Source organism: Mauremys mutica, chromosome 2, assembly GCF_020497125.1.
Source record: "Mauremys mutica isolate MM-2020 ecotype Southern chromosome 2, ASM2049712v1, whole genome shotgun sequence".
Lineage (NCBI taxonomy): Eukaryota > Metazoa > Chordata > Testudines > Geoemydidae > Mauremys > Mauremys mutica.
The window spans coordinates 230,272,816-230,298,725 of record NC_059073.1 but is presented as its reverse complement, the minus strand read 5'-3'; the positions used below and the strand labels follow the sequence as shown (position 1 = coordinate 230,298,725).

The 25,910-nt window shown below is 42.4% G+C and overlaps 1 protein-coding gene and 1 long non-coding RNA gene across 8 annotated transcripts in view; one reads left to right on the top strand and one right to left on the bottom strand.

The window, feature by feature from the left end:
• The window catches only part of CREB5 (cAMP responsive element binding protein 5), a 385,684-nt gene extending 371,918 nt beyond the window's left edge, over positions 1–13,766 (top strand). For all 7 annotated transcript variants that reach the window (XM_045007370.1, XM_045007374.1, XM_045007375.1 and 4 more), the window contains 3 exons: positions 1,057–1,284; positions 5,364–5,472; positions 7,479–13,766. In XM_045007370.1, the coding sequence (XP_044863305.1) occupies positions 1,057–1,284; positions 5,364–5,472; positions 7,479–7,642 (501 nt within the window). In that variant the 3' untranslated portion in view covers positions 7,643–13,766. The remainder of the gene's footprint in view (positions 1–1,056; positions 1,285–5,363; positions 5,473–7,478) is intronic.
• LOC123364883 overlaps positions 1–25,910 on the bottom strand; it is a 46,741-nt gene that overhangs the window by 7,554 nt on the left and 13,277 nt on the right. Inside the window, exons 2-3 of the long non-coding RNA XR_006577323.1 lie at positions 21,340–21,445; positions 1,019–1,236 (exon numbers count right to left, since the gene is read on the bottom strand). This is a non-coding gene — a long non-coding RNA (uncharacterized LOC123364883). The remainder of the gene's footprint in view (positions 1–1,018; positions 1,237–21,339; positions 21,446–25,910) is intronic.

The following is a 25,910-nucleotide window of genomic DNA, read 5'->3' as shown; positions in this document are numbered from 1 at the left end:
GCTCATGTTTCTTTTTATAGGGTTTTTTCAACAAGGGAGAAACAACCAGCTATACAACAACAACGTAAAACTGCCTGTACACAAAGTGCTGTCAATGCATAGAATAAACAAACTGGAAAACAGAATAATAATGCTCGCTGACTTCTGTCAGTGACAGTGACCTTTAGAATAAAACTTTCAGACAGAAAAGTAATTTTGCAAGGGGGTGGCATGCTTTTAATTGACGCCTGGGCGGCAGACAGATTGTAATTACCTGAGTTGAAATTTAGGGCTCAATCCTACAACTTGCTGAGCACTCCCAACCCCTAAAGTCATCAGAGACCAGTTGCAGGTTTTGGCCATTAGCCAGAATACCAGGATTCATTCTGATTTGACAGTTCAGGCTTCCACTGAGTCCTATATTCCACATTGACGCTGTAGCATGATTAAGGCTGGGATTTTCAAAGGTAAGTAAAGGAGTTAGGCAATTGACTCCCCTTCACTTTTAATAGGAGCCAGTCACCTAAAATCCTTAGATGCCTTACATAATCCCAGCCTAAGGTTTTAATAGCACTACAGTTGGCCTCTCCAAAGATTTGTATGATACTTGAACATACATTAAGGAACATGGGAAACAGAGATGTCCTAAAAGTCTGAATGGGATGAAAAAAATCCCAAGTCTTTTGCTTTGATTAATTAAAAGTCACTGTGAGAAGCCTGACATTTCATTCATCAATCAGGTGCTTTCTTTGTCACAACTTAAATAAAACATTTTAATAACCAAAAGGGGAAAAATAATTTCTCTGGCTGCTATTCAGGAGGCCATTCCAAAAATCTCCCCTTAACCATGTTGGCTTTTTGTCAAAGAATAATTTAAGTGGCATCTGACGGAGTCTTTCTACTTGTGCCACTCTCATATCTTGCCAGAAAGTCTGCCATCTCAGAATACACCCTGGTTGTATTTTTGTAAAATGCCAGTTGACATCACTTTTTCTTCCTCTTTGGAATTTGCAGCATCGACTAGAGCCCATCCACTCACCATCTATGTTGAATTTGTTTTTGTTGTTTTCCCGTTAGGTTTCACCAGCGGCACAGCAGATGCAGCCCACGCAGACAATACAGCCGCCTCAGCCCACTGGGGGTCGCCGGAGGAGGGTGGTGGATGAAGACCCAGACGAGAGGCGGCGGAAATTTCTGGAAAGGAATCGAGCGGCTGCCACACGCTGCAGACAGAAGAGGAAGGTCTGGGTGATGTCACTGGAAAAGAAAGCAGAAGAACTCACCCAGACAAATATGCAGCTTCAGGTGTGAGCTACTGTCTATATTCCCAAGACATAGAGGCACTGTTTACATTCAAAGGCATTGGGTACACCACCAGCCCCTGGTTGTCAGATGTGCTACCGCTGCACATTAGATTAATAATGAGAACTCAGACATAATTAAAGTTGACCGATCAAGATATACACTTGTAAATGAAAAACACATTTTAATTTCAGCAAAACCAGCCAGGAAAAGCTTTACTGGACTGAGTCATATATTTATTTATTTTTCTTGTCACTCTTTTTATTTTTTTTTAAGTGACCATAACTCAGCTATAAAAGGCTTCTTCAGAAAAGGGTATGCAGCTAATCCTAATTCAAAGACAGCGGGACACGATTATAAATAGAATGGCCTCGTGGTAAGAAAAAGAAGGGAACAGAATGTAAATATAGTCTGAAAGCGATAAGTGGTCAAAGTCCAGGTGGCGACAGCGTCTGCACCAAAGGCACCTTGATATTCTCTGTTAAGGGCTGCTCTTGCAGGTTGCCAGGAGTCAAAAGTCCATGCTCATTTACATAATTGCTTACTGCTGCCCTCATTTTAAATATGGAGGCATGGCTTATCTTAAGCAGAGTAGACTCTGCTCTGAAAAAGTTGTAACTCTTCACACTGGGACTCGTCCCATCCTTAGCAGCAATGGCACATTCTAGAATCTAGATCAGAGCAGCCACGTATTGTATTGTGGGACTCAGAGAGCCATATTTGGTCTGTGGAGCATGTTTTGGCCTCCACTCCCTTCCTCTTGCTTCTAATGTATTTGTAGAATGTTTTCTTGTTACCCTTTACGTCTATAGCTAGTTTATCTCATTTTGTGCCTTAGCCTTTCTTTCCGTGTTTCCTTTGCACCAGATTAGTTTGCAAAGGAAAGTACACAGTCTAAATCTTAAACCTTATTAGGCTAGGCAGTATTTCGATCAAGCAGTTTTTCTCACCCCACTGGATGTTGCAGGTAGGTTATAGTTCTTAATACACAGGCTGCCCCTTTAAGCCTGGGACCAGTCTCCGCGGTTCAAGTTTTTGTCTTCCCAGCATTCTTGTTGCTTCCAGTGCAGATGGGTGAGAAGAAAGGCAAAGAATGATGCCACTGTCACCTATTTTATATCCTCAGTCCATGTGCCTGGAAAACACTAGCCCCAACATGTCCTGGTGGACTTTCCTGAGTCACAGAGATAATTAATCCCCCATTGCGTGATGCTTGCACAGCCCTCTTACAGCATTGTAAATCCCTTGATTACAACTCAACTGCCGATTAATGGTCATTTAACACCTCCTGGGAGTGAGTCACCTCCTTTGTTGTCACTGGAGAACTAGCAGTGAAGACTCTAAAACTCACAACATATTTCTGTATCATACAGCAAAATCTCATAACTTCACACACACTAATAATATACATATTTTGACAGAGCAGTGGGTTTCAGCAGATCATGACCTTTCATATGATATCTTACATGGCATGCTTTGTATGAAATATATCATAATTATATGACTGGGGTGAATATGGGTATAGTGGGGTGCTACTTTGAGTTAGAGTGCCACACACCCATAAACTCACAATTCAGTTTATGTACTAATACTTCCAGTTCTTCCTGTTTATTCCCCATACACTTTGCATTTATGTATAGACATCATTGCATCTGTCACCATAATCCCAAAATGGTCAAAAATGTTTTCTTAGTTCTGAATGCAGTGAAGTGTTTTAGAATTGTTTTCAGGTTCTTAGATTAGAAACTTTGCAAGGCTGTTATATTGGATATGACCACTGGAAGATCCCCTATACTAGGGTGAGCGTCCCATAGCTGACTACCCCAGGATTAGGAACATTTTGTACCAGCAGAGCAGCAGAAAGGAGCCACAATGTTGCCGAAGATCAGAATCTTGTGTCGCCAGCAGTGTTTGGTTTTGAAAAGTAAAGAAGAATTGGGGTGGGGGGAGTGTTTTTAGTTTTTATATATTTTAATAAATTAAATGCCTAGACCTTTTGGGATAGGTGTAAAGAAAGGAAACCTCTTTTTCTTCCTAACTATACACCCTGTTTCTACTACTTATGTGGTGTTTTTCATCCATGTGTGAAAGAGAGAAATCCATAGAAATCTCCTTGGATCTACCAATGGCTTTTCAATTATTCTCTATAACAGGGGTGGGCAAATATGGCCTGTGGGCTGGATCCAGCCCCTCAGGGCTTTGGATCCAGCCTGAAGGATTGCCCCCTGTGGCGCCGCACACCCCACGCCACTTTCAGAAGCGGCCGGCACCACGTCCCTGTGGCCCCCGGGTGGGGGGGCAGAGGGTTCCGTGCGTTGCCCTTGCCTCCAGGCACTGCTCCTCACAACTCCCATTGGCTGGGAATGGAGCCCTCCGCCCCTCCTCTCCCAGGGGCCGCAGTGCTTCCTGGAGCGGCGCAGGGCTGGGGACAGGGCAGGCATAAACAGAGCCTGCCCTGGCCCTGGTGCGGGCCACTGCCACCCCGGAGCTGCTTTAGATAAACGGCGCTGGGCTGGAGCCCAAACTCCTCCTTCACCCCACCCCCCAACTCCCTGCCCTGAGCTCCCTGCTGCACCCTGCACCCCTGTGCACCCCAACCCCCAGCCCTGAGCCCCCGCTGCACCCCACATACACCCTGCTCCCCAACCCCCTGCCCTGAGCCCCCTCCCGCAGTTCACACCCCTTCCCTGAGCCCCCTCCTGCACTCCACATCCCTCCTGCACACCAACCCCCTTCCCTGAACCCCCTCATAAATCCCTTACCCCCTCCTCTGCCCCAATCCCTTGCCCTGAGCCCCTTCCTGGACACCGCACCCCCCTCCCATACCTCACACTCCCTCCTGCACCCCAACCCCCTGCCCCGGCCCTGCATACAATTTCCCCACCCAGTTGTGACCCTCAGCCCAAAAAGTTTGCCCACCCCTGCTCTATAATCACCAGCTGGTGAGGATAGATGTAAGTGGAAGTTTCTGGAGATAAATTGGACAATAATTAAAAAACAAATGGGGGGGGGAGGGTTATGTGAAATCAGACTGTCCAAGGAGTTGTTAAATTTACAGACACAACCTCAGTCAAAATTGGGATTAGAACAGATCAGGTGGGAGCAATTCTCAGACAAACCCAAACTCCTTTAATTTTAAGAATGAACCAATCCCTGCACTCAGTTAATTAAAAAAAACAAGGTTTCACTACTTGGTCAATTTTAAATAGTTGTTTTGTGGCAAACTAATCCTGTTTGTACAAAAAGGCATTTTGACCATATAGTATGACAAATTACATTATATAAATCTTCCGATTAAAATGCAGTTGTTGGAAAATCACTGAAATATGTGTTTACTATATATTACTGTATTTGTATGTCTGTGGTTGTTGAGGGGGCTCAGGATAAGTGAGTCTAACATACCATGGATGTGGGAGCTATGGTGTACAGTGAAATTGCAGAGACAAGTAATAATTTATACAAATCACCATGGTCCACCTATACAATCTAATGGATCTTTTCCCTCTCTGATTCTGTATATGATTCTATAAGCCTTACCCATAATAATGAAGAGTCCAGATTTGCAAGCAAGATAAGATTACCTTATTTTTTTAAAAGGCAAAATGACACATTTTAGATCAAAGAAAAACCTGCTGCAAGGATTTTTTTAACTAAAAATGTCTCTGTTAAGGTTGTTTTAATTAACATTTGTGTTATTTTCCATTATACCAAGCAAAATTATACACACATAATGTACTTACTTCAGATCTACAGCATTGTGTATACAACATACGGTAAATTGACAATAATGGTGCTTAAATAACACTACTATTATGACACAAACAGTAAATACAACCAGACGCAAGACTAGTACACTAGGTTACACTAGCTCAAGTTGATGGAGATACTCCAGATTGGCACTGATGTAACAGAAGGAATTTGTCCTACTATGTAAAAGAATTCTCATTCAGTGGGCCAAATTTGGTGTAGAGATCAATCCTATGCAGCTCAGTTTTCTTAGTTACAGTGACAGGAGAAGTCTCACTTGTTTGTTAACTTTTTGCCACTGTCGTAAGTAAAAGTCTCTTTTTCTTTTTCCCTAGAATGAGGTTTCCATGTTGAAAAATGAGGTAGCACAGCTGAAACAGTTATTGTTAACACATAAAGACTGTCCAATAACAGCCATGCAGAAAGAGTCGCAAGGATATATAAGTAAGTAACTGGTGCATTTCCATGGTCTACAGTCATTCATAAGAACAGCAATCAAAGGTACCAGGCCCTTCCTCCACCCATTCAGTACTTTCATTTAACCCATTCTTTCTGAGCATCATAGAATTAAGGTTTAAGTTGAAATATCTGGGGGGTGAGTGGATACATTTAAAGGAGCACTCATACAACTGTTACGAACCCTAATCCTGCAATTGAGTGCTTGAAGGCAAACTACTGCATTTGCCAGGAGACTGACTTCCGCTGGATTGGGACTGTATGTTTTAATGATTAATAATTTGTAAAATACAGGGCCGCCCAGAGGGGGGGACAAGTGGGGCAATTTGCCCCAGGCCCCATAGGGGCCCCACAAGCCGCTCCGGATTTTCAGTGGCACTTCCGCGGTGGGCCCTTCACTCACTCTGGGTCTTCAGCGGCGGGTCCTTCAGTGCAGTGGAAGACTTGGAGCGAGTGAAGGACCCGCCGCTGAAGTCCCGCCCGGTGAGTATGAGCGCCGGGGGGGGGCGGGGGAAAAAGCCGCAATCAGCAGCACTTAGGCTGCTCTACTGCCGCCGCTTCATTCTTTGATGGCAATTCGGCGGCAGGTCCTTCCCTCCAAGAGGGACCCGCCACTGAATTGCCGCCGAAGACCCAGCCCTGCCCCAGGCCTCCTGAATCCTCTGGGTGGCCCTGGTAAAATAAAGTTGTGTGTTTACCAGGCCTCAACCAAAAATGGCATGGTGTGGTTCAAACATAAAATAAAACTAGTTGCTACGCCACAGTGCTTGAAGCAAAGGCACTGCGCCTGCAATGAGATGCACCCAGATAGATACTTGTTCCCCTGAAGAGGAGCCCCAATGAACTCAATTCTCCATTCTGATAAATGTACGACAGGCAACAATGTACTTAACATGTACTTTGGTAAGTGGTGTAATGGTGGAACCCAAAAGAGTCTAATCATAGAAAGAAAAACTAAGCAGGAAAAAATTACAAACATTTTCCTCCAACAAAAATGGTACCATACTCTGAACTTGGTATGTCTGAGGTACACAATCTCTTCTTTAATATGCATCTGTCATTAAAAAAGAAAAAGTTAATGAAGATACTGTAGCTAACAAGAGAGAGAAACAATCCAAGTGGACATACTGCACATGTAGGAACAGGTGTTCTGCTGTGCTGAGTTTCTGCTTGGCATGGCAGAGGGAGATTGCTATACCTCCCTGCTTCTCTGCCTGGCTCCAGAATAGGTTAGAGCAGTCTGAGAGCTGTTATAATATTTGCAAAATGGCAATATTCCCCTAAAGCAACAAACAGCCAGAGTTCAGTGTGCTCCAGTCGTATCCCCGACATGCACACACACACACACTCACCCCGTGCCTCTCACCCCCGCACTGGTGTCTCCAGAAAGGGTTGCATAGGCGCCAGCTATGTCAGCTCTATGCCCTTTGGGAGTTTCTTTACATTAGGAGAATTATCAATATGGGAAATAGGGCCAGATTCCATCCCCGCTGCACCAAAGTGAATAAGGCCTAGTATTAGTATTAGTCCTAAGGACAATGGGATTTCATTATCTTTACTACTGAGTCTTGCTTATATTAACGTTTCTGTGCTGCATTGCATTGTAATGCATATTTCAATCCCCTCTGCTGCAATAAATAAAGTATTTAAGCACCCAGTTACCAACTCTCATAATTCTAATCACAAGTCTTGTGGTATTTGGCCTCTAAGAAAAAGTCCCAGCTCCTAGAGTCAGGTTATTACATGACTCTTGTTTTTTAAAAGGGAATAAGTTTCTAGCCCTTGTGGAGAAAAGCTTGAAAATGTGAACCTTAAAGGGTCTAAAAACCTCAAAGGCAAACAAAACAAAAAAACCCTCCATATCTACTATTGTTAAAATCTCATGATTTTGAATGATTGGAGTTGGCAGGACTGCATCCTTGATGGTCCGTCTTCTATTTAACAGTACTGCAATACTGTACACATCATTTTAGTGTGTGTTCTTTTTTCCCCAGGTCCTGAGAGTAGTCCTCCTGCAAGCCCCGTCCCAGCTTGCTCACAACAGCAAGTCATCCAGCATAATACCATTACAACTTCCTCTTCCGTCAGCGATGTCGTAGGAAGCTCCACCCTCAGTCAGCTTGCCAGTCATAGAACAGACATGAACCCAATTCTTTAAAACGGATTGGTCAGAAACTGCTATGGGAGAGTGGTAGCATAATCAAATGTCCTTTGTGTTAAGGACATTTTCAACACTAACTCAGCCCTGGAAGACTCCTCAGTCCTTGGAAGACTCTGGCTTTCATTTTTATAGTTATTAAAATATGCCTTTTATACTTAGTTACAAAAAGGGAGTTATGCAATTAATATGCTATCAGCTTGGGAAATGCTTTGGTGCTTTCTCCAATTTTTTGGTACCAGTTACTTGTTTATAAATGGAAATGTTTCTGTACATAGTTGTGTTTCCTTCTTACCAGTCTAGCCCGAGGCCTCAGAATCATAGAGTTTTGTTAAACGGCAGCTTGTTAGCCAAAGTCATACATAGGTAACTAGGAATAATTAGAGATATTCAGGGAGTCTGGTGATAGCACATGAGAAAGCGAGTTAGCTTTGCAATATCATCAGAACCCCACTATGTATTCAGAACCTCTTTCAGAGAAAAGAAGGGTTTTATAATACATGGATATCAGAACAAATTCAAACCCAGGTAATATGCCCTCTTGTCTTGCTTTCCTCTTTCATTTCCCTATTGTCCCTCTTCTACTTAAGTTCTCTCTTTTGTCCTTCAATTGTCCTTGCATCTTCCCTCTCTAAACTCTGTGGCTCTTTCTCCTTCAAGCTCCCCCCTGTCTTCGCATTCCAAGTCTCTCTTCTCCTTTTTTCTTCTGAGAATACTAATGAAGAAGAAAAGACTTCATACCCAACCTATATTCCCCTCCCCCTTCCCTGTGGAAAAAAAACCGTTGGCATGGTCACTGCTTTCAATAGCCCTTCACCCACAGCTGGGCTGCACTGAACTTTTGCTTTTTAAAAAAAGAAATATGCAGGAGTTTAATGCTCCTGATTTAGTGTTTTAATAAACAGTGAAAGTAGTTTAGCCACAGGTGATGCACGATTGAAAGCCAGCTGTGCTGGTGCTAGGGGGAAGGAGCCTTGCACGCTTCTGTTGTAAATGTCCATGGCAGAGTACAAGGAAGCAAATCACACCTGTTTATTACAACTGGTTTTTTACACTGCCAATTGTTAATGTAGAAAAGCCATGTAGTATATAATAATTCAGAAAGGTTCTAGTCACTAAATCAGTGACATTGTTTCATCATCAGCTGCTAATAGCCTAAGATTTATATTTCATTTATAGCCCATTAAATCAGTTTGACCAGTGAGGAATAGGTTACTGTTAACTACCAGGAAAAGACCAGTTCTTCACAGCTGATCTTTTAAACATATGTGGGACAGATCCTTAGCTGGCATTGATCAGTGTAGCTCCATTCATGTAAATGATGCTATTATACTAATTTAACTAGCTGAGGCTCAGTCCCAGTATGACATTAAAGCACTTTTTAGCTGCTGTACGCTACAAGAATGCTATAAAGTCTGCTATATGCTGTGGGTGAAATTTACCCTATGCGGAAGGTCAACAAAAGGCCGAGGCACTTCTTACATCCTAATTAAGCCCAATTTTGAATGCTTAGACCTTGTAGGCCTTGTACTGGCCCTCTGCACAGAGGTGACTTTCACCCTGAGATAGTACCAGTCACATATGGGAAATCAACCATTAAGAGCACAGTAGATAACAGCCAGTTAGTTATATTATTTTTCAGTATGTTTGGAGCTGATTCTGCTCCCACTGAAATCAGTGGCAAAAATCCCATTGACCAGGCTCTTACTCTGTTGTGATAAATGTTTGTGACTGCATTTAAAAAAACAAAAAAACAAATGCTAATTAACGTTACTCCTGGCAAATACTCTACTGATAAACACTCTTCATTCTCATGCTGAGTTGTTTTTCCTCAAAGGTCATTTCATTGTTTTCAGAGGAATAATAGTTTTTTAAAGGGTGGTTTTTATTTAAAGAAACAACAACCAAACAAATGAAGGCCTTTCCCCTCCACCCCCCATGAAGCACTGTAGTGATTAGAGCCCATTTTGGGAGGGAAAGCAATCTCTAAGGATCAGGAATCATCATTTCTGAATTAGTTTTTATCTTGGTAACTCAGTTAACTTTTTATCAGTATTCTTAAACAACTCTCTTTCCATTTATGCAAATATTTTTGGAAGAAGAATTTTGAGTGTACAGTATAAATCATGACTTGATTATATAGTCTAAGAACCAAAACAATTAAGAAAAAAACAAATATAAAGGATTTTCTATTATATTTTAGCAAACATATACTTTTAAAATGTTTAAATATTGAATCTGTAATTCATTTTTAAAGTCCAATTGTAAAACCTGAATGGTTTGGCTTCCTCATCGCTACTAAGGAAACTTTTGTTCAAATATACAGCTTTAAACATAAAGTTCCAGTTGAAGCTCCATTATAAAAAACAGGAGGTATTATCGGTCCAAATTTCATGCCTCACCATCAATCGCTGCCCACAAAAATGCCATCATAGTGTTAATTTAGTTTAACTTTTTTTTTTGCATGAATAGCACTTAAATACATTATAAAAGAACTGTTGAGAATATTAGAAACACAAATGAGCTACACTGCACTAGAATTAAGATTTGGTTTTACTTTTGTTCAGACTCAGCTGAAATATTTAGCTGTTAAACTGAAAGCCTCTACAGTAAAAAAAAAATCTTGCATGTGTTTTGTTAAATCCAGCAACTTGACAGTTTGACTGATGTATATTATATATAGCTCAATTATGTCTTTTTTTAATGCTAACTAGGCAAGCCAACCATGCATTTGCCTAAATGTGTAATTATAATTAACTGTCTCCTCGCTATACTATTGGCCTATAAGTATAATTGTTATTAGTGATGTGGAAATAAGTAAAGGATGAAAGCTATTTGCTATTGCTTCTTGTAACTCTAAGTGCAAGATTCACAGGCAAAACCAACATGCAGCATATTGATATTAGGTATATCAGTAAGAGGACCAACCATTACTGCTCACCTTTCATTGCTCAACAAATGAGCTTCCAACATGCTTAAAATATACTTGCTTTTTGGAGGTCTGACCCTGCGGCCTTTATTTAGGCAAGTAGTCCTTACAAGTCATCTCACTGGAGACTCTGATGTGTAAGGGCTGCAGGAACGGGGCCTGTGTCTTCTCCAGACAACATCTCCTGTTTAGCAGAAGCAGCTTGTTTTTAAGTTCTGGTATTCTAAATCCATTTTCTGTGCTGTTTCATTTAAGGATAAATTCTAGTTTTCCCTGGGCTACTACTGGAGACTGATATGTGTTACACCTGCCTTTCTTCAACCTATTGCAGCTGTCATCAAAGTCACTGCCAGTGAGCTATCAGAATGGCTCCCCAGCCTTATTTCATGGGAGTTAACAGTACAGATGGATTATCCTGGCCACGTTTCTCATTCAAAATGAAGCATCCACATGTTAAACATTTCCAAGTACAGCATCACTCACTGTGTGACATTGAAAGAGAGTATGTTGGAAACCCCAGCCATGGATGAATGCAATACTTTCCCAAAAGTGCTGTGTTGTGATTCAAACATTTCGTCCCTCGAGTCAATTTATGCAAGCCATATTCATAACACTGCCTGTGGGAGACAAGTAGTTTGTGTGCTATCATGTTGTGTTTCTAGGACAATGAGGAGGAGGAGGATGTAGAGAATTTCTTGCTGTTTGGAGTTAATTCATGCAGTATAACTAAGTGTATGCAGCCCATGTTCTGAATAGTGGAAAGTCAATGGTTCAATTTCAGGTGATTACTTGTCTCAGTATATATGGATTTTAGCATGTTAACTGATCTTGTCCTGTTAACTAACAAAACCAGCTGTAACTGTTGTCAAAAACCTGTCTTTGGGGGATTTGTATTTTTTTAAGCAACAATATTAAGTGTTTAAAACAGCCTTTTAGTTAGCATAGAGTGTGCTTTTTAGCAGCTAACAACACATTTTTAAAAAAAAAGTATATAGTGAATTTATGAAAATTCATGAGGACCAAAGCAAAACTTAAAACAGGAATCTATTAATGTAGTATTCACATAGAATTTTATAAAGTATTTATTAATAAATGTTATTTTAACACATTCCATTTGAACAGTATTCTTGTATGGAATCTGGGTTTTTTTTAAAGTTACAATATTAGTTTTGCAATAAACTACTCTAGGTGTATGTGTACCGTAATCTTTTAGGGTCTCAAGCGGAAGTCGTCCATCTAAGATGGAAAGGTTTGCTGAGGTCTATTGTACAGAAATTCCTAGGCTTAATTGTTTTCTTTAAAGCAGCATTTGCTTTTTGTAACAACGAAAGTTATGAACTTACACTTGTTTCCTCTTTTTTTGAAAATGCTGTTCTCTCATTTTAGAAAGCACAGGTAAGCTAAAGGGAAATAATACATAAAACTGGAAAGCCTGTCTTTACTAGGATGATTATATATATATCACCAATGGAGATCTAATGCCATTCTTGCTTCTTTTCTGATATTACATAGTGAGTTGCACTATACTGCCTTACCATTGCCCCTTCTGTCTTTTACTAAGCAGTGTTGAGTAGCTTAGTTTAGACCATTGAAGCTCCATTATATATCAGATAAAATTATTGGAGGGGGAAGAAAAGCTATTTTAATTTGTATAAATAAAAACTGAACAGTGCCTATAAAACAAAACCAGTTACGACTAATTAATATCTCAGTTCTACATTTCAGTTATTTATATTATTTTACAATTGCACTTTAGCTCTCGCTCTCTCTTTCTCGCTCTCCCTTATTGGATCATTTAAATGTTTGCACCAGATACATTTATATGCTTTCCCTGTTGGCATATCTACCATTTGTGTGTCAGACCCGCCCAAATGGAGGACGGCTAAGAGAAGCTGAGTGCAGCCAATCTGCAACATGACTTAGACTTTACACCTTCTTCATGATGGCATATAAATGTTTTATTATGCAAAGTAGGTGAGGCAGCATCAAAGGTATATTTACATATAGTTTATCTCATCCTGAGAACCAAAGTGTCCTGTATACTGTATGGCAGGAGACTGGCTCTTTTGTGCATTATACTGCCCTTTGACTGTTGTCCAGCCCACGGTAGCTATTGAGCTGCAGCGACAACAATGGCCATACAATGTGCTTGAATTTTAAGTCCATAAAATATAATGTTGCCTCGTAACTTAATAGGGGACAGCACCTTTAAAATAAAAAAAGACTAAAACCTAAGGACAACAAAAGGAATAAAAATCTCCTGTGGAAAAAAACTCATTCATCTGAAGTAGTCACCAAAGATGATAACATTTGTGTTCACGTGTGACCGCTTCCTACTGCTTGTGGTTATCTGGTTTTTATCACCGGCTTTATGCTTGGAGCTAAATTGCTTCCCAGGGCTTGTTTTCTTTTCTGTGAGTCTTCCATACCTTTCAAAACTACTTTTCAGCAAACTTTAAAGACAATGTAAGGCCGAAATGTCAGTGTGGGCTAAAAGATTAATTCTGTACATGGGAAGTCCGATCCCTTTCCAAGGTTTTCCTTGGCTAGGAATCAATAATTATGATCAGTTGTAATTAGACCAGTGTGTAATATCTGATATACAGGATCTGTAGGCCCTGTTTTAATGCAAGCTAAACATTGCTTATGTTAAGTTTCATGATGCGGAACCATTTCAAAACCTTTGTATTATTTTATAATGTCGCGTTGGCCTTTTGTCACATCTCTAAACAAAATATTATCCTCTGAGTCTGCTTCACACATTGAAAATTGTAGCTTTCCAGCGATTGCAAGAAAAATAACAAGAAAAGGGGAAAACCAGTGTTGATAGTAAAGGGAAATTTTGAGGGGAAATGGATTTTCCATCCCTTTCTCCCTGGAGCCTGCTAAAAGATCCCTGGCAGGGACAACTTTTACCACGGCTCAGAAAGATACTTCTGAAAGGCAAACCATTTCTGCAGCCCTTCCTCAGGCAAAATTCAGTGATGTTGATTGCCTGAGTAAGGACTTCAGGATTGGGACCCAGGTATTTCCCAATCCATATTCATGGGCTTCCCCTCCATCTATTGCTCAATTTAAACACTGATCAGTTGCTTCTTTTACATATAGTTACTATACAGGAACATTGATTTTTAAAGAAACTTTTAGCACTGCTTGGAATAAGCCTAAACTATGGAAGTCTATAGATATATATATTAAAAAAAAAAAAGGTGCTGTCACTTTAAGTTTTGGGCTTGAGATTGTTTGTATTGTACTAAAGGTTTTGTGTTTGTTTGTTTGTTTTAGTCTGTAAAGTAACCACCTTCCTCACTGGAAGGAGAGAATTTTTTTTTTTTGGTACATAAGTGTAAATATGTGCTGCGGCATTTCATATGTTTAATTTTACGTTACGCTTTTTGTTGCGTCCTGAACCCATTTATTGTTACAAATGGACAATACGTTCATTGAAACTGTTCAACTAGTTCAGATTTTTACATCTCTTTCTAGCTAGAAGAGACAAGATTTTGTGCATTTGTACAAATGTTAATATCACTGCAATTCCAATATAATAAAGCACTCAAATGCAAACACTGCCTCAAGTTTTGCTGCATCCATTTGCATGAGCGAGGAAGGTAATGGGTGGGGGGGGGGCGACAGCGTGGGGGGCGTCAGAAGATAACCTGCCTGAAAATAGTTAGCCTATTGGTCAGCAGAGCGTTTATTTCTTAGCTTTCTCGGCGGTGGAGATATTGAAGGATGCAAGTCTGCAACATGCTGAGCCCCTCATCATTTACTAACATCAGTGGAAGAAATTAATCCCTGTGGAGAGGCCCCGCATGAGTCTGACATTGCATATAAGCCCTGTGTGGGATTCAGGTGCTGAACAGCTGCATGCTGGGCCTCTACACAGAGGTGAATTTCACCCGCTGATGATGAGGGCACCCAGCACCTTGTAGGATCAAGTCTTAGGGTTGAATTTTTGTCCTGTGCAGAGGGCCTATCCTCAGCCTCAAAAAGTATGTCTACACAGCAAAGAAAAACCTGTGGCTAGCCCATAGACATTGGGAACCTCCCACGTTTCAGGGTCCTAGAGCCCAGACATCTACAGGGTAGTGAAACAGTCCTCCAGCCCAAACCCAGGGAGCCCAAGTCAGCTGGCACAGGCCAGCCACAGGAGTCTGGTTGCTGTGTAGATGGACCCAGAGTGTTTCTAGACCTTGCATGAGCCTTCTGCACAGGGGTGAATTTTCTCCTGAATTACTATGTATGCTCCTTATCCCAGCAGAATTGTATGAGCTGCCTCTACTCTTCCTTGTCAGTAAATTGTTTATATCTGAATCATTTGAAGTTAGGGTGAGCCTGCCTCTGCAGCAGCAAACCCAGCTTCAGGGGAATTCCTATGCTTGCCTGGCAATAACTCCAGTAAGAAATGAGCTTGAGAAAGCTCTTTCAAGAACTGAAAGGCTGAGAAGACTTTGCTTACGGTCCTCTGTTGCTGTATCTCAAAGTCAGCAGGTAGTTCTAACTCTGGGAGCCAACCCCACTATTCATGCACAAGGCGCCTCCTCCCCCTGTGCAGGATCAGTCACAAGTGCAGTCTCTCTCTCCCTCTCTCTCTCTCTCTTTCCAAAGGTTGATACTGACCAACAATGCCAGCCACCCCAAAAAGGGACATGGAGAAGTTAGGGCCATGCAGCACACCTCCACCCACTTTGCAATGGCTTTCAAAGTTCACTGACTATGCAGGGCACATGCTGCTCTTTCTTTAGGGATGACACAGTGGCTCTGCTCCCCAGAAACTCAGAGGCACAATGGCTCCTAGCAAGGCAGGACTGTTCTGCACTGACCCCAAAGCAGGGCTCTATGCCACAGTTTAGCCTCTGCCTGTCCAGCAAGACTGCAGTGTTTAGTGCCCAAATTACTAAAAAGCAGGGTCGTACCTTTAAAAATAGCTGGCCTCTCATGAAGACACATCACAAGACCTACTGTCAATGTGATTATATTTACACCTGACAACATGAGCTAGGAGACGTACTTATTGCAAGGTATCGCAGTCCTAGACAGCCCAATCCTTGGTTTCTTTCAAAGAACCAAAACCAGATTGTGTTGTATTCATTCCTGTTCTGCACTAGTCACTGTTACGATTCATCTCTCAATGTTATGCCATGCAACATACAGCTAATAAAAAGTTACAGTTTTTAAAAAAAATCTCAATATTGCTTACGCCTTCCTTGATCCGGGGGGCAGCTGAGCCCCAAGCCGACTCTAAGTGCAAACTGGATTAGCCACAGGCTGCTCTAATTTACAGCAGCTGTTCCCTAGAGATTATTCCACCAGCCAAAGATTGATTAAATCCCACTGTACTTTGCTTCAGTCCCGTCTGCCTCTCAATACACCTCTGCCTGTGCCAGTACACTAGGGTGACCAGATGTCCTGATTTTATCAGGACAGTCCCGATTTTTGGGTCTTTTTCTTATAGGCTCCTATTACCCCACCCCCACCCCCGTCCTAATTTTTCACATTTGCTGTCTGGTCACCCTACAGTACACCCCTCTTGTCCTCAGCTGCCTGATTAAGACGCCTTTAAGTCTCACTGTTCATTTAAATGTTAGGAAGGCCTAGGTTCTGGAACTAGGGCGTGGGGGTGCTGCTGTACCCTCTGGCTTGAAGTGGTTTCCATCATATAGAAGGTTTACAGTTTTGTTCAATGGCTCTTGGCACCCCCACTATACAAATTGTACCAGCACTCCTCCTGGAAGGTGTTCAATACAGTACAGCATAAAGGACTAACTATATTGTATGCAGTTGCTGACTGCAGTATTAATGGAGAAAAAGACCCAAGACCAGTGATGAATGATTATAGACCAGAGTAGGAAGAGGCAATAAGTTGATCACAATATACCCAAATGAATGTCCACAAATCTGGGAGTATAAATTTGAGGATGACAGAAACTTAGGAAGGGAAGAGTTGGGACACTGGAGCTGGAAGTAAATGGAGCCAAATGTTGCTAAGCTGCAATTGCATCTTCCATAGACAATTCTGATGTAATGATGATTGGCGTGAAAAAAAAAACATTAAAAGAAAAATAACAAAATGGGTTATACACTGCAAATTCATGGACTCAACAGACATGGAGTAGAGTGCAGGACAAGGTGACTGTAAGCTACCAACCACTGACCAGGATAAATGACCTCGGCATGCTAGTGGAAAGAAACCTACAACTACCAGTTCACTGTCTAGCACCATTAGGAAAGTAAACTATATTTAGTTGTAAAAAATAGAGGAGAAGCAAGGGGAAATCACCATGACATTGTCCAAAAGGGTTGGGAGCCCAATTCTGGGGTGTGGTACATGATTTTGGATGTCATAGTACACAATGAATGAGAAAAGTTACAGGACAAAAACAACAAACCAACAAAGCTCGGGGTTTATAGCCACACTCGTTTAGAAAAGTTAGGCTTGTAGGTCTTACATTGCATGCGATGATAGGAACAGCATTAGTCTGAGGTGTGGTCAGATGCAAAGCTATCACAGGAGAATGAGAGGGCATGAGCTAAAGCTAAGGCCTTGTCTACATAAGTAGTGTCCATTTAGCTAAATGAAATTAGAAACTGATTTAGTTAAATCAGTACAAACCCTTTCGTGTGGCCATGCCTGAAATCAGGTTAAAGATGCCTTGTAGCAATTTGGCTTAAGGTTCTAGGCCAATTAGTTAAATTTGTCCAACTTGTGGGTGTAGAAATGGCCTCGGAAAGGAGGCAACACCGGGTGAGTTTCTGTGCACCAGGCTAGAATCTCTGCAGCAATGCAGACCCATTTTGCTGCTCAGTAGGCACAAAAGGACTAGCAAGCAATCATCCCCCCTGGCTGGAGATTCCTCCAGCATGGGGGAACCACCCCCTCCCTGACAGAATGGGTATAGGTCTAGCATAGTCAGCTATCCTACAGTGCCTGGCAGACAGCCCCCGCCTCCCCCTCCCCAACTGCCTTAGCAAGCCAGCTAAGTAGTTTAGAGCAGCCTCTAGACTGTTCTAGTTTATGCTTAAGCCAAGGTCAGTGTAGAACTACTCAGAATCAGGAAACTGCACCCTACTTCTCTACAGTGCCCCACCCTGAGAGCCTGGCCTATATGCAGTAATTAACACGCAGAGCTGACTCTGTAAAGGAAAGTAAAAGGAACGGGATTGAAAATAATTTCACAAAAGAGTCAGACAACTAATTAAAGAGGAAGAGACACATTCCAGTTATTTGGGGCACGTGCAGAATCCAGCTGTCTGTTATATTACATATTACAGCTTCTTTATACACTGACTGTATGCGGTGGGGACATTTGTCTTAACATAAGGTATACAGGTTGCTTGGGCCACGTACCTGAAGCTTTTTTATGTTAGTGCACTAAGTCCCCTTTTCTCCAGCCTGCTTTGTGTGCTCCAGTGCAATGTAATGCCATATTACGAAAATGACCCTTTAAAGCTGATAAAATATTTAAGACGTGTTCTGATTGTGTTACGTAAGCACATACCAAGCGAAGTCTGACCATTAGTGAACCTGATCAGCCCAATCTCCAAGGGCCTTCTTTGAGAACAATCAAGACTAGTCTTAGATACAAGTAAACCAGGAAGTGGCCACTCATGCAGAAAGCAGCGAAGAGGTGTAATCTGCAGGGGATCCAGGGATTTGAGCATGCCAACACCCTACTGAAAAGTTATACCCCTCAGGGAAAATCAGCAGGTGTTTTTACAGGGCACTGCATTCATCTGATAGCAAGAGGAGTTAAATGAAACAAAAATACTTTACCAGAACTGCTCAGTTCATTAAAGAAGTTGAGATGAAAAAAAGAAACAAAGGGAGAAACAGAATTTTGAAGCAGGGGCCTTTGGATTATACTGATTTATATAATTAGGTGCAGTAATAACATTTTGCATGGAATACTTCATTCAGTCACTTTTTTATGCCTACAGATCAGTTACTGATTCTTCATTGAATGGCATCAGCGCTAATTCCAGTCTACCAAAAGGTTTTGTTATTGAATAAGGCTGTGCCAAAAAGGCAAACTCTGTGGGTCTGTGCACACGTGGATTAGAGAGAAATTTTGCAAACGAGATACTCATAATGTAAACATTCCCCAAAGTTCCCTTTGCATGACATTAACGTTTTGTATCAAAGTGTGTACATTTTGGCACCCCACAGGCTTTGAGCTGAAAACTTAATCTTTGTAATGAAATGTCACAACTGGAAATGTTGAAACTATAAAGGGTTTTTTTTAATTCAAAAACAGGTTGAGTTTTGAGGGGAAATGATTCTTTTTAATAATTTGTACTGCAGTAGCAGCTACAGGCCACAATCATAGACCAGAGTCTCAGTGTGCTAGGTGCTGTACAAACACAGAACTAAAATACAGGCCCCCTCCCCAAACGACCTGTAGAAGATGAGCCAAAATGCATGTAAGCAGAGTCCTGCTTTTGAATGACCTCTCTAGCTAACATTGAACTGCAATATGAAACACACAACGCTTGGCATTTTCTTGGCAAGTATTTCACACAGCCCTACCATTAAGAACAAATCTTGTGAAACATCCATCCCAGTTAACCATTTAAAATATTACACACACACACATGGCTGGCCTTAGAGGTGGGCAACCTGTGTGACTGCCCAGGGCACCATAGTCAGTGGCGAGGGGGTGGGGGCACTGTGGTGAAGAGGCAAAGAGCTGAGGCTCCTCCTTGCAGCCTGTGGTGTGCAGCCTGGTGCAGCAGGAGCACCTGCCTCCCTGCTCTTGAGCAGTGGCTCTCTGCTTGCTGCCCCGCTCAGTTTCCCAGCCCAGCTGCTAGTTCCACCTCCACCTTCTGTGAGCCAGTGGGCTCTTTCCTCTGTATCCTCTGGGACTGTCCCAGCCCAGCTATTCATCCTTCCCTGGGTGGCCTGAATGAAAGTGATGCCGCGAGCATGGCATCTCGGCTGGCCTATGGGAACTGGAAGTTGCTGGCCTCTTCAGGACTGGGAGGGGAAAGGAACTGAAACTGGAGGGGAAAGAGATGAGTATGTCTGAGGGAGTCTTGATCGTGTACCCCAGCTTATCAGAGACCCCCCTCTCTGTGCCCCCATGTCCCACCCCTTCCAGCTCCCAGGGCGTTCCCTCCCTATTCCCTCAGGTCCCAGCCCCCCTCCATGCCCACCCAGCTCCCAGAGGGCCCCTCCCTCTGCCCCCAGGTCCCACCCCTTCCAGCTTCCAGGGGCCCCTCCCTGTGCCCCCAATCCCCAGCCCCCCTCCATGCCCACCCAGCTCCCAGGAGGCCCCTCCCAGTGCCCCTCAGGTTCCAACCTCACAGTTCTCAGGGCCCCCCACATTCTCCCCAGTTCTCATGGTGTCCCCTGGTCTTTGAGGTGCCTCCTCCCCCCTGCCACACTCTGACTTCCCCAGTTCCCCAGCTCTCAGGGGATCCCCCTTTTTCTTGCTCATTCTAAAGGGAGTTGTCAGTGCAGGCTGCTGGGGATAGTTCAAGAGCAAACCTTCCATCATCACCACCCATCCTAGCTACCTCCAGTGTGCTGGCATGTTTCCATTTTAACCTCCCCCCAAAATCCCACCTTCCCTGGGACTGGGAAGGGGCATTTGAATATTGGGAAATGCTCAATACTGAGGTGGGGGGAGAGTTCTGGCGCGCCCATGTCACTGCCCCCTCCCGCATCCCCACACCAGTGAGAGTCTAGCTATACTCCTCTGGTTCCCCTCAGGTCACCATGCTCCCCTGCCACAACAGCCCTCTGGTACCTTCCTGTTGATGTGCCTTCCCTTGGGCTTCTGACCTGTTGTGGGGATCCCAGAGAGGCAGTGCGGGCCAGGGGCATCAACATATAAATTCACACAGGGCACTATTTTCTCTAAGGCACCACACCCACACCCTCACACAGAGTTGTGGCTGCTGTCTCTCATTCTGCTAAAAATAAGTTCACTGACTGATGACCTGCTCAGGCACTAGAAGCCCCTCTATGTCCACTATATTTATTTTATTAAGACAATAAAATAAATATAGCTTCACACTACAGCATACTCTCATTATAACGAACCTGTCGGGATCCAAGTCATTGGTTCGTTATAACTAGGGGTTCGTTATAGCATTCCTGGCATGGGGAGGGAGGTCTGGGGCAGCTGACAGCCCCCACCACAGCTGCAGGGCTCGAAGTGGGATCCGGGAAAGGCTCATTATTTGAAGGGTATTATAGCGAGGGTATACTGTACAAGCCTCCAGTGTCCATTGCCCACCCCTATCACCGCTCCGTATGATAACTCCAATTGATGGCCCTACTGGAATACCTGTGGTGTATCTGGTAAGGAGATGCCTAATATGGACCTTGGGGGAAATAAACTGAAGTGTGGTTCAAGTGTAAAAAGTGACTCCAAAAATGACATGCAGTTTATTCTCTCAGGGATTTCCTACCAAAGGTGCTCACTTTATAAGCAAAGGGAGTTGGGCTATTTTAGGGGGTTTAGTTACTGCCAGCCCTTCAATTCAATCCGAGCACTGAGATTTAAGGGAGGCTCTTATCGTCTCATACATCATCACTAGTAATAAAGATTCTGTGAGCCAACTTATATACAATAGGGATGGGCACTGTAGAAAACCCTTCAATAGACAGAACTTGGCCTCAGGTACAGTTACGCTAGCCTTCTGCTTCCAGTGACATTGCACAGGTGTAATGGACAGCTAGTCACTCTGAGTACCTGTGAAAGCGCGACAGCTTGTCTCTCCAACTCTCACCAACAGAAGTTGGTTCAATAGATCTTACCTCACCCAGCTTGTCTGTCTTCTAGTCGGTAAGTAATTCTGGCGCTGATGCACAACTAGGAATGGAATCCAGCACTCTTTTTCAGAGCTGTGGTGGCTCTGCAGGGCTGACAATAGTCAAAATTAGTTTTAAAAGTTAATTTTTTAATGCAAGCCAGTAGATATGATGCTGAAGACACACAGAGAGCACAGACATTAAGCAAGAAGCTGCAGTTTTTACACAGTCACCTTTTGTGGCAGCACCACACTTCTAAGCACTCTCAAGGAGACTTTCAGTCATTTTTCACGTGGGTGGTTTCCTCAGCTGTCTGTCCTGTCTGACGGCACGGAAGGAAAACTGTACATGGTTCTTTTCTCCAACAGGCGAGCATTAGTATCAGTGAAACCCACTCCCCTCACGTAACATTTCAGAGGCTTTCACAAAGTGTTTCTATTTTCATTAATGAATTCATTGAGAAAAGGGAGCTTGTGGGGTTTGGAAATGCTTAGAGATGATGCTGTTTGGATCACCTGGACATCCAGTGTAGCCCCTGCTCGAAGAGCTCATTTTGGAATGGGGCCCATTCAATCCAAACTGAAATTAAGTATAAAACTCCCTCTCTTTCCAATGCCTTGAAATCACTGACAGCTTTAGGAATGCAGCGGTTACTTTTCTGGAAGGCTCTATTCCTAAAACATTATACGAAAGCAGTAGGAGCCCATCAGTGTCACAGAAAAGGAACTTTTACCGACACTATTCACCTAATCTCAGACAGCAGCTACAACCAAAAGCCAAGGAGAGTTTTAAAACACAAACTGCTCAAAGGGGATTGAAAAAGATTAATTGTAATTGGATCAGCACTGGTATTAAAGATCTCTGCTAAACAGGCAAAAATCCATGTCTATCAAAGGGGAGAAGTGGAGATTTAAAAAACTGATTCTATCACCCATTTGTGGCCTTATTGGAATACTTGCTGAGTGACTGATACCACAGAGCTAGCAAGAGACAGAAACTATAAATACTTTGCCTTTCTATTCTGCCTTTCATGAAGCATTTTATTAACTGTAATTTAGTACCACAACACCCTGTGAGTTAGGCAAATGTTATTACCCACACAGGCTTGTCCCAAATCCCACAGCTCTTCAGTGGCAGAGTGAAGAATAGACCCTAGAAAGGTTGACACTCAGTTTCCTGCTTTTATTAGTAGACTGCATCAAGCCTCATCCTGAAGACTTAAGGCCAGGGGCAGGCAAACTTTTTGGCCTGAGGGACGCATCGGATTTTGTAAATTGTATGGAGGGCCGGTTAGGGGAGGGGGTCGTAGCCTGGCCCCAACCTCCTCTCTGCCCCCTCCCCCCCCCCCGGGACCCCTGCCCCATCCACACATCCCTGCTCCCTGTCCTCTGACTCCCCCAGAACCCCTGCCCCTGACTGCCCCCTGCCGCCCCATCCAACCCACCCTCCTCCCTGACTGCCCCCCTGGGAACCTCTGCCTCCATTCAACCCCCTGTTCCCCCAGACTACCCCTACCCCTATCCACACACCCACCTCCACCTCGAACTCCCCTGGTCTCTATCCAACCCCGCCCTGCTCCCTGCCCCCTTACCACGCTGCCTGGAGCCAGGCTACACCACCGCTGCCACCACGCAGCAAAGAGACCGGGGCTGCACTGCCCCAGGAGCTCACAGTCCCGCCGCCCAGAGCATTGCACTGGAGTGAGTGAGCAAGCTGAGGCTGCGGGGGATGGGGGACAGCAGGGAGCGAGCCTCATAGGCCAGGAGCTCGGGGGCCTCCTGGGCCTCTGCTTTAGGCAGACAAGTGTTGCCTGCCTTAGGACTGGTCAGTCAAGTCCTTACCAGGACTTGTAATACCTGTCTTTAAGGAGAGGCGAACTGCATGGCTTCCTACTTGTGTTCTTCAAAGCATGTCCACCTTTTAATCTTACAAGCTTTTTCAAATGTCATTGCTTTTAACATTGAGATTGTATTTTCCTCTTGGTTTATATTAGATTCTATATATAGATACACATACACAGTCTATAACAGTGATGCTCAGACTGAGGCGCGTTACCTGCAAGTAGCTCTTTAATGTGTCTCCTGCGGCTCTTTGCAGCACATGATATTAAAACACTGTGTGATTTAATTATTAACCAATCTAAGGAAGCAGCAAAGAATCCTGTGGCACCTTATAGACTAACAGACGTTTTGCAGCATGCGCTTTCTAAGTTATTAACCAATCAGGATGGTTTTACTAAGTTATTAATCAATTGTAGTTGGTAAAATAATACTTGGTCAATCATTGTGCTGTGAGAATTATAACTAAATATTTCCCGTCATACTATTTAAATATGAATATATAGTACTGCAGTAAATGAAACAATGAATTCACAATACGGTGGCTCTCTTGGGTAACATTGATCGCTAATTTGGCTCCTGAATCACTGAGGTCTGAGGCTCTATAATAATATTTCCCAGGTCTCTGAAATATCTTTTAATTTGCCCAGCCTAAGAGGTTGCGAGAGGGCACATGAATGGTCAGGCAGATGAATGTTCAATAAGACCATGGTTATATGCAGAGGCAAGGGGGACCACTGGAGTCCCATTGCCTACATAGGCAGATGGTTACATACAAAATAGTTGCAGGAAAATATTTGCCAGTTATAGGATTTTTCCCCCTGTTTTTTGCCTAGGTCTGTAATCCTCATTCACACCGAGGTCAATGGGGTTACTCAGTATGAATGAGGTTTGGAGGATGGGGCTCTCTTTGAGCACTTTTATGTATTCAATTCTTCATTGTTGCTTACTGTTTACTTTCAACCTCAAACGGGTCAGGTTTTTCTAGACTGTACCTTTCTACACCTAATAACTCACTCCATCAAGCCACAGTACTTATACAGACATCTACTTATCAAGCTTGTAATTTTTTCCTTGGATTATTTTCAAGATACCCTTTGGTGTTGCCTTCCTCTAAATATATACTAACTCCTTCATAAGGGTAATTTATGTGGAATTTCTTTTCGCATACACTGTTGAAAACATCACCTGTTTTAGTAGAAGATTACTGGTCTGAGTGCAAAAATATTTTGAGGCGTTAACTCAGCATTACTTGCTAATGGAAAATCTAGTAACCAAAATGCTTTTTTAAACCACAGTAAATTTTATATTTGTTACCTCTGGATTCCTATTAAATGCATTAATTACAGCAACATTTAATGAAGCAAATAAAAGATATTATGTATAGAGCACTGTGAAAAACAAGGTATTTAGCTATGTGCATGCTTGTATATTCTTAATAAAAGTCCTTACCTTAAGGTGAAAACCCAATAAAATATACCGTAGTGTGCCATGGGACCTACTGTTGATTTGCAATACATTCCCCCTTTAGCCATAGGCAACTTTTGCAGAATGCACAGCAAGCTTATTTATATGTTATATACACATAAAAGATCTTTCCCCCCTTCATAAAGATTTATTGAATTTCCCCAGAGTATATTCACTCTCTAAAAAGTTCTTCATTTCACTACACCATCCTGATTATAATAAAGACGATATGCTTTCCTAATGCTACGCTTGCGATATTAAATATCCAAACACATGAGAATCAAAATATATGCAGAATAATATATGCAGCAATATTGACTCCTGTTACTTGTGTTTAGTTACAGAAGTAGTTTCACAAATATCTGTTGCTCTCCTTACTCACAGCCCTTTGGCTGAGGTCTGGAAATACATGGTCAAATATCATAACATTTTGTTTTAGGAATATAAAGTCCCAGTTTTTCTTCTTCTAAGAAATTTTAAGTCTAATGTTATTAATAATTTTCAAAATAAATTCATACCCCTTTCCTTGATGTTTTTCCCATCCTATTTAAATGTTTATATTAAAAATACCTTAAAACTAATCATAATTAAAGTCAAAGTTGAAAGTTATGAATAACATAATGAATTCACATCCTTTAAGGAATAAATGAGGATTCCCTGAAATCCAGTCTCCAGTCCTTTCATAAGTACCACAAAGGATTGCACTTCAAGAATGACCTGCAATTGTCTATTATTAGTCAAACTGTATTTTCATTATTCCATATTGGATACATTGATTATTATAATTGTATCACAGACAGCCCTCTTCCTTTTAATTTCACAGAACTATTGAGAAGCTTGAGAGTTTATGGTTTAATTACCACTGAAGTTAAAGGTAATTTTGCTACTAAAATCAATGAAAGCAGGATCCGGCTTTGAAGGGGACCACCCCATCTGGATTTTCACCTAACATTGTTATATTGCCTAAACCCCCAATTCTGCAAGCACATACATCTGCGCTTAACCTTATACATGAGAGCAATCCCACTGAAATCTTTGGGATTACTCAAGTATCTAAACCTTAAGCATGTGTGTAAGTATTTTCAGTATTTGTGGCCCAAAATAGCATAACTGCAAGAGATTAGGGGGAAAAATGTCTCTTTTTCAGTTCATTACTTTGTTCACTTGACACCACTTTGTGCATAATCAGTTTCATTCCTCTTCCTACTTCTACATAGTCATTTTCTTCTCTTGCGTATGTGGGTCTTTGACTTAGAAACATGAGACAGAAAA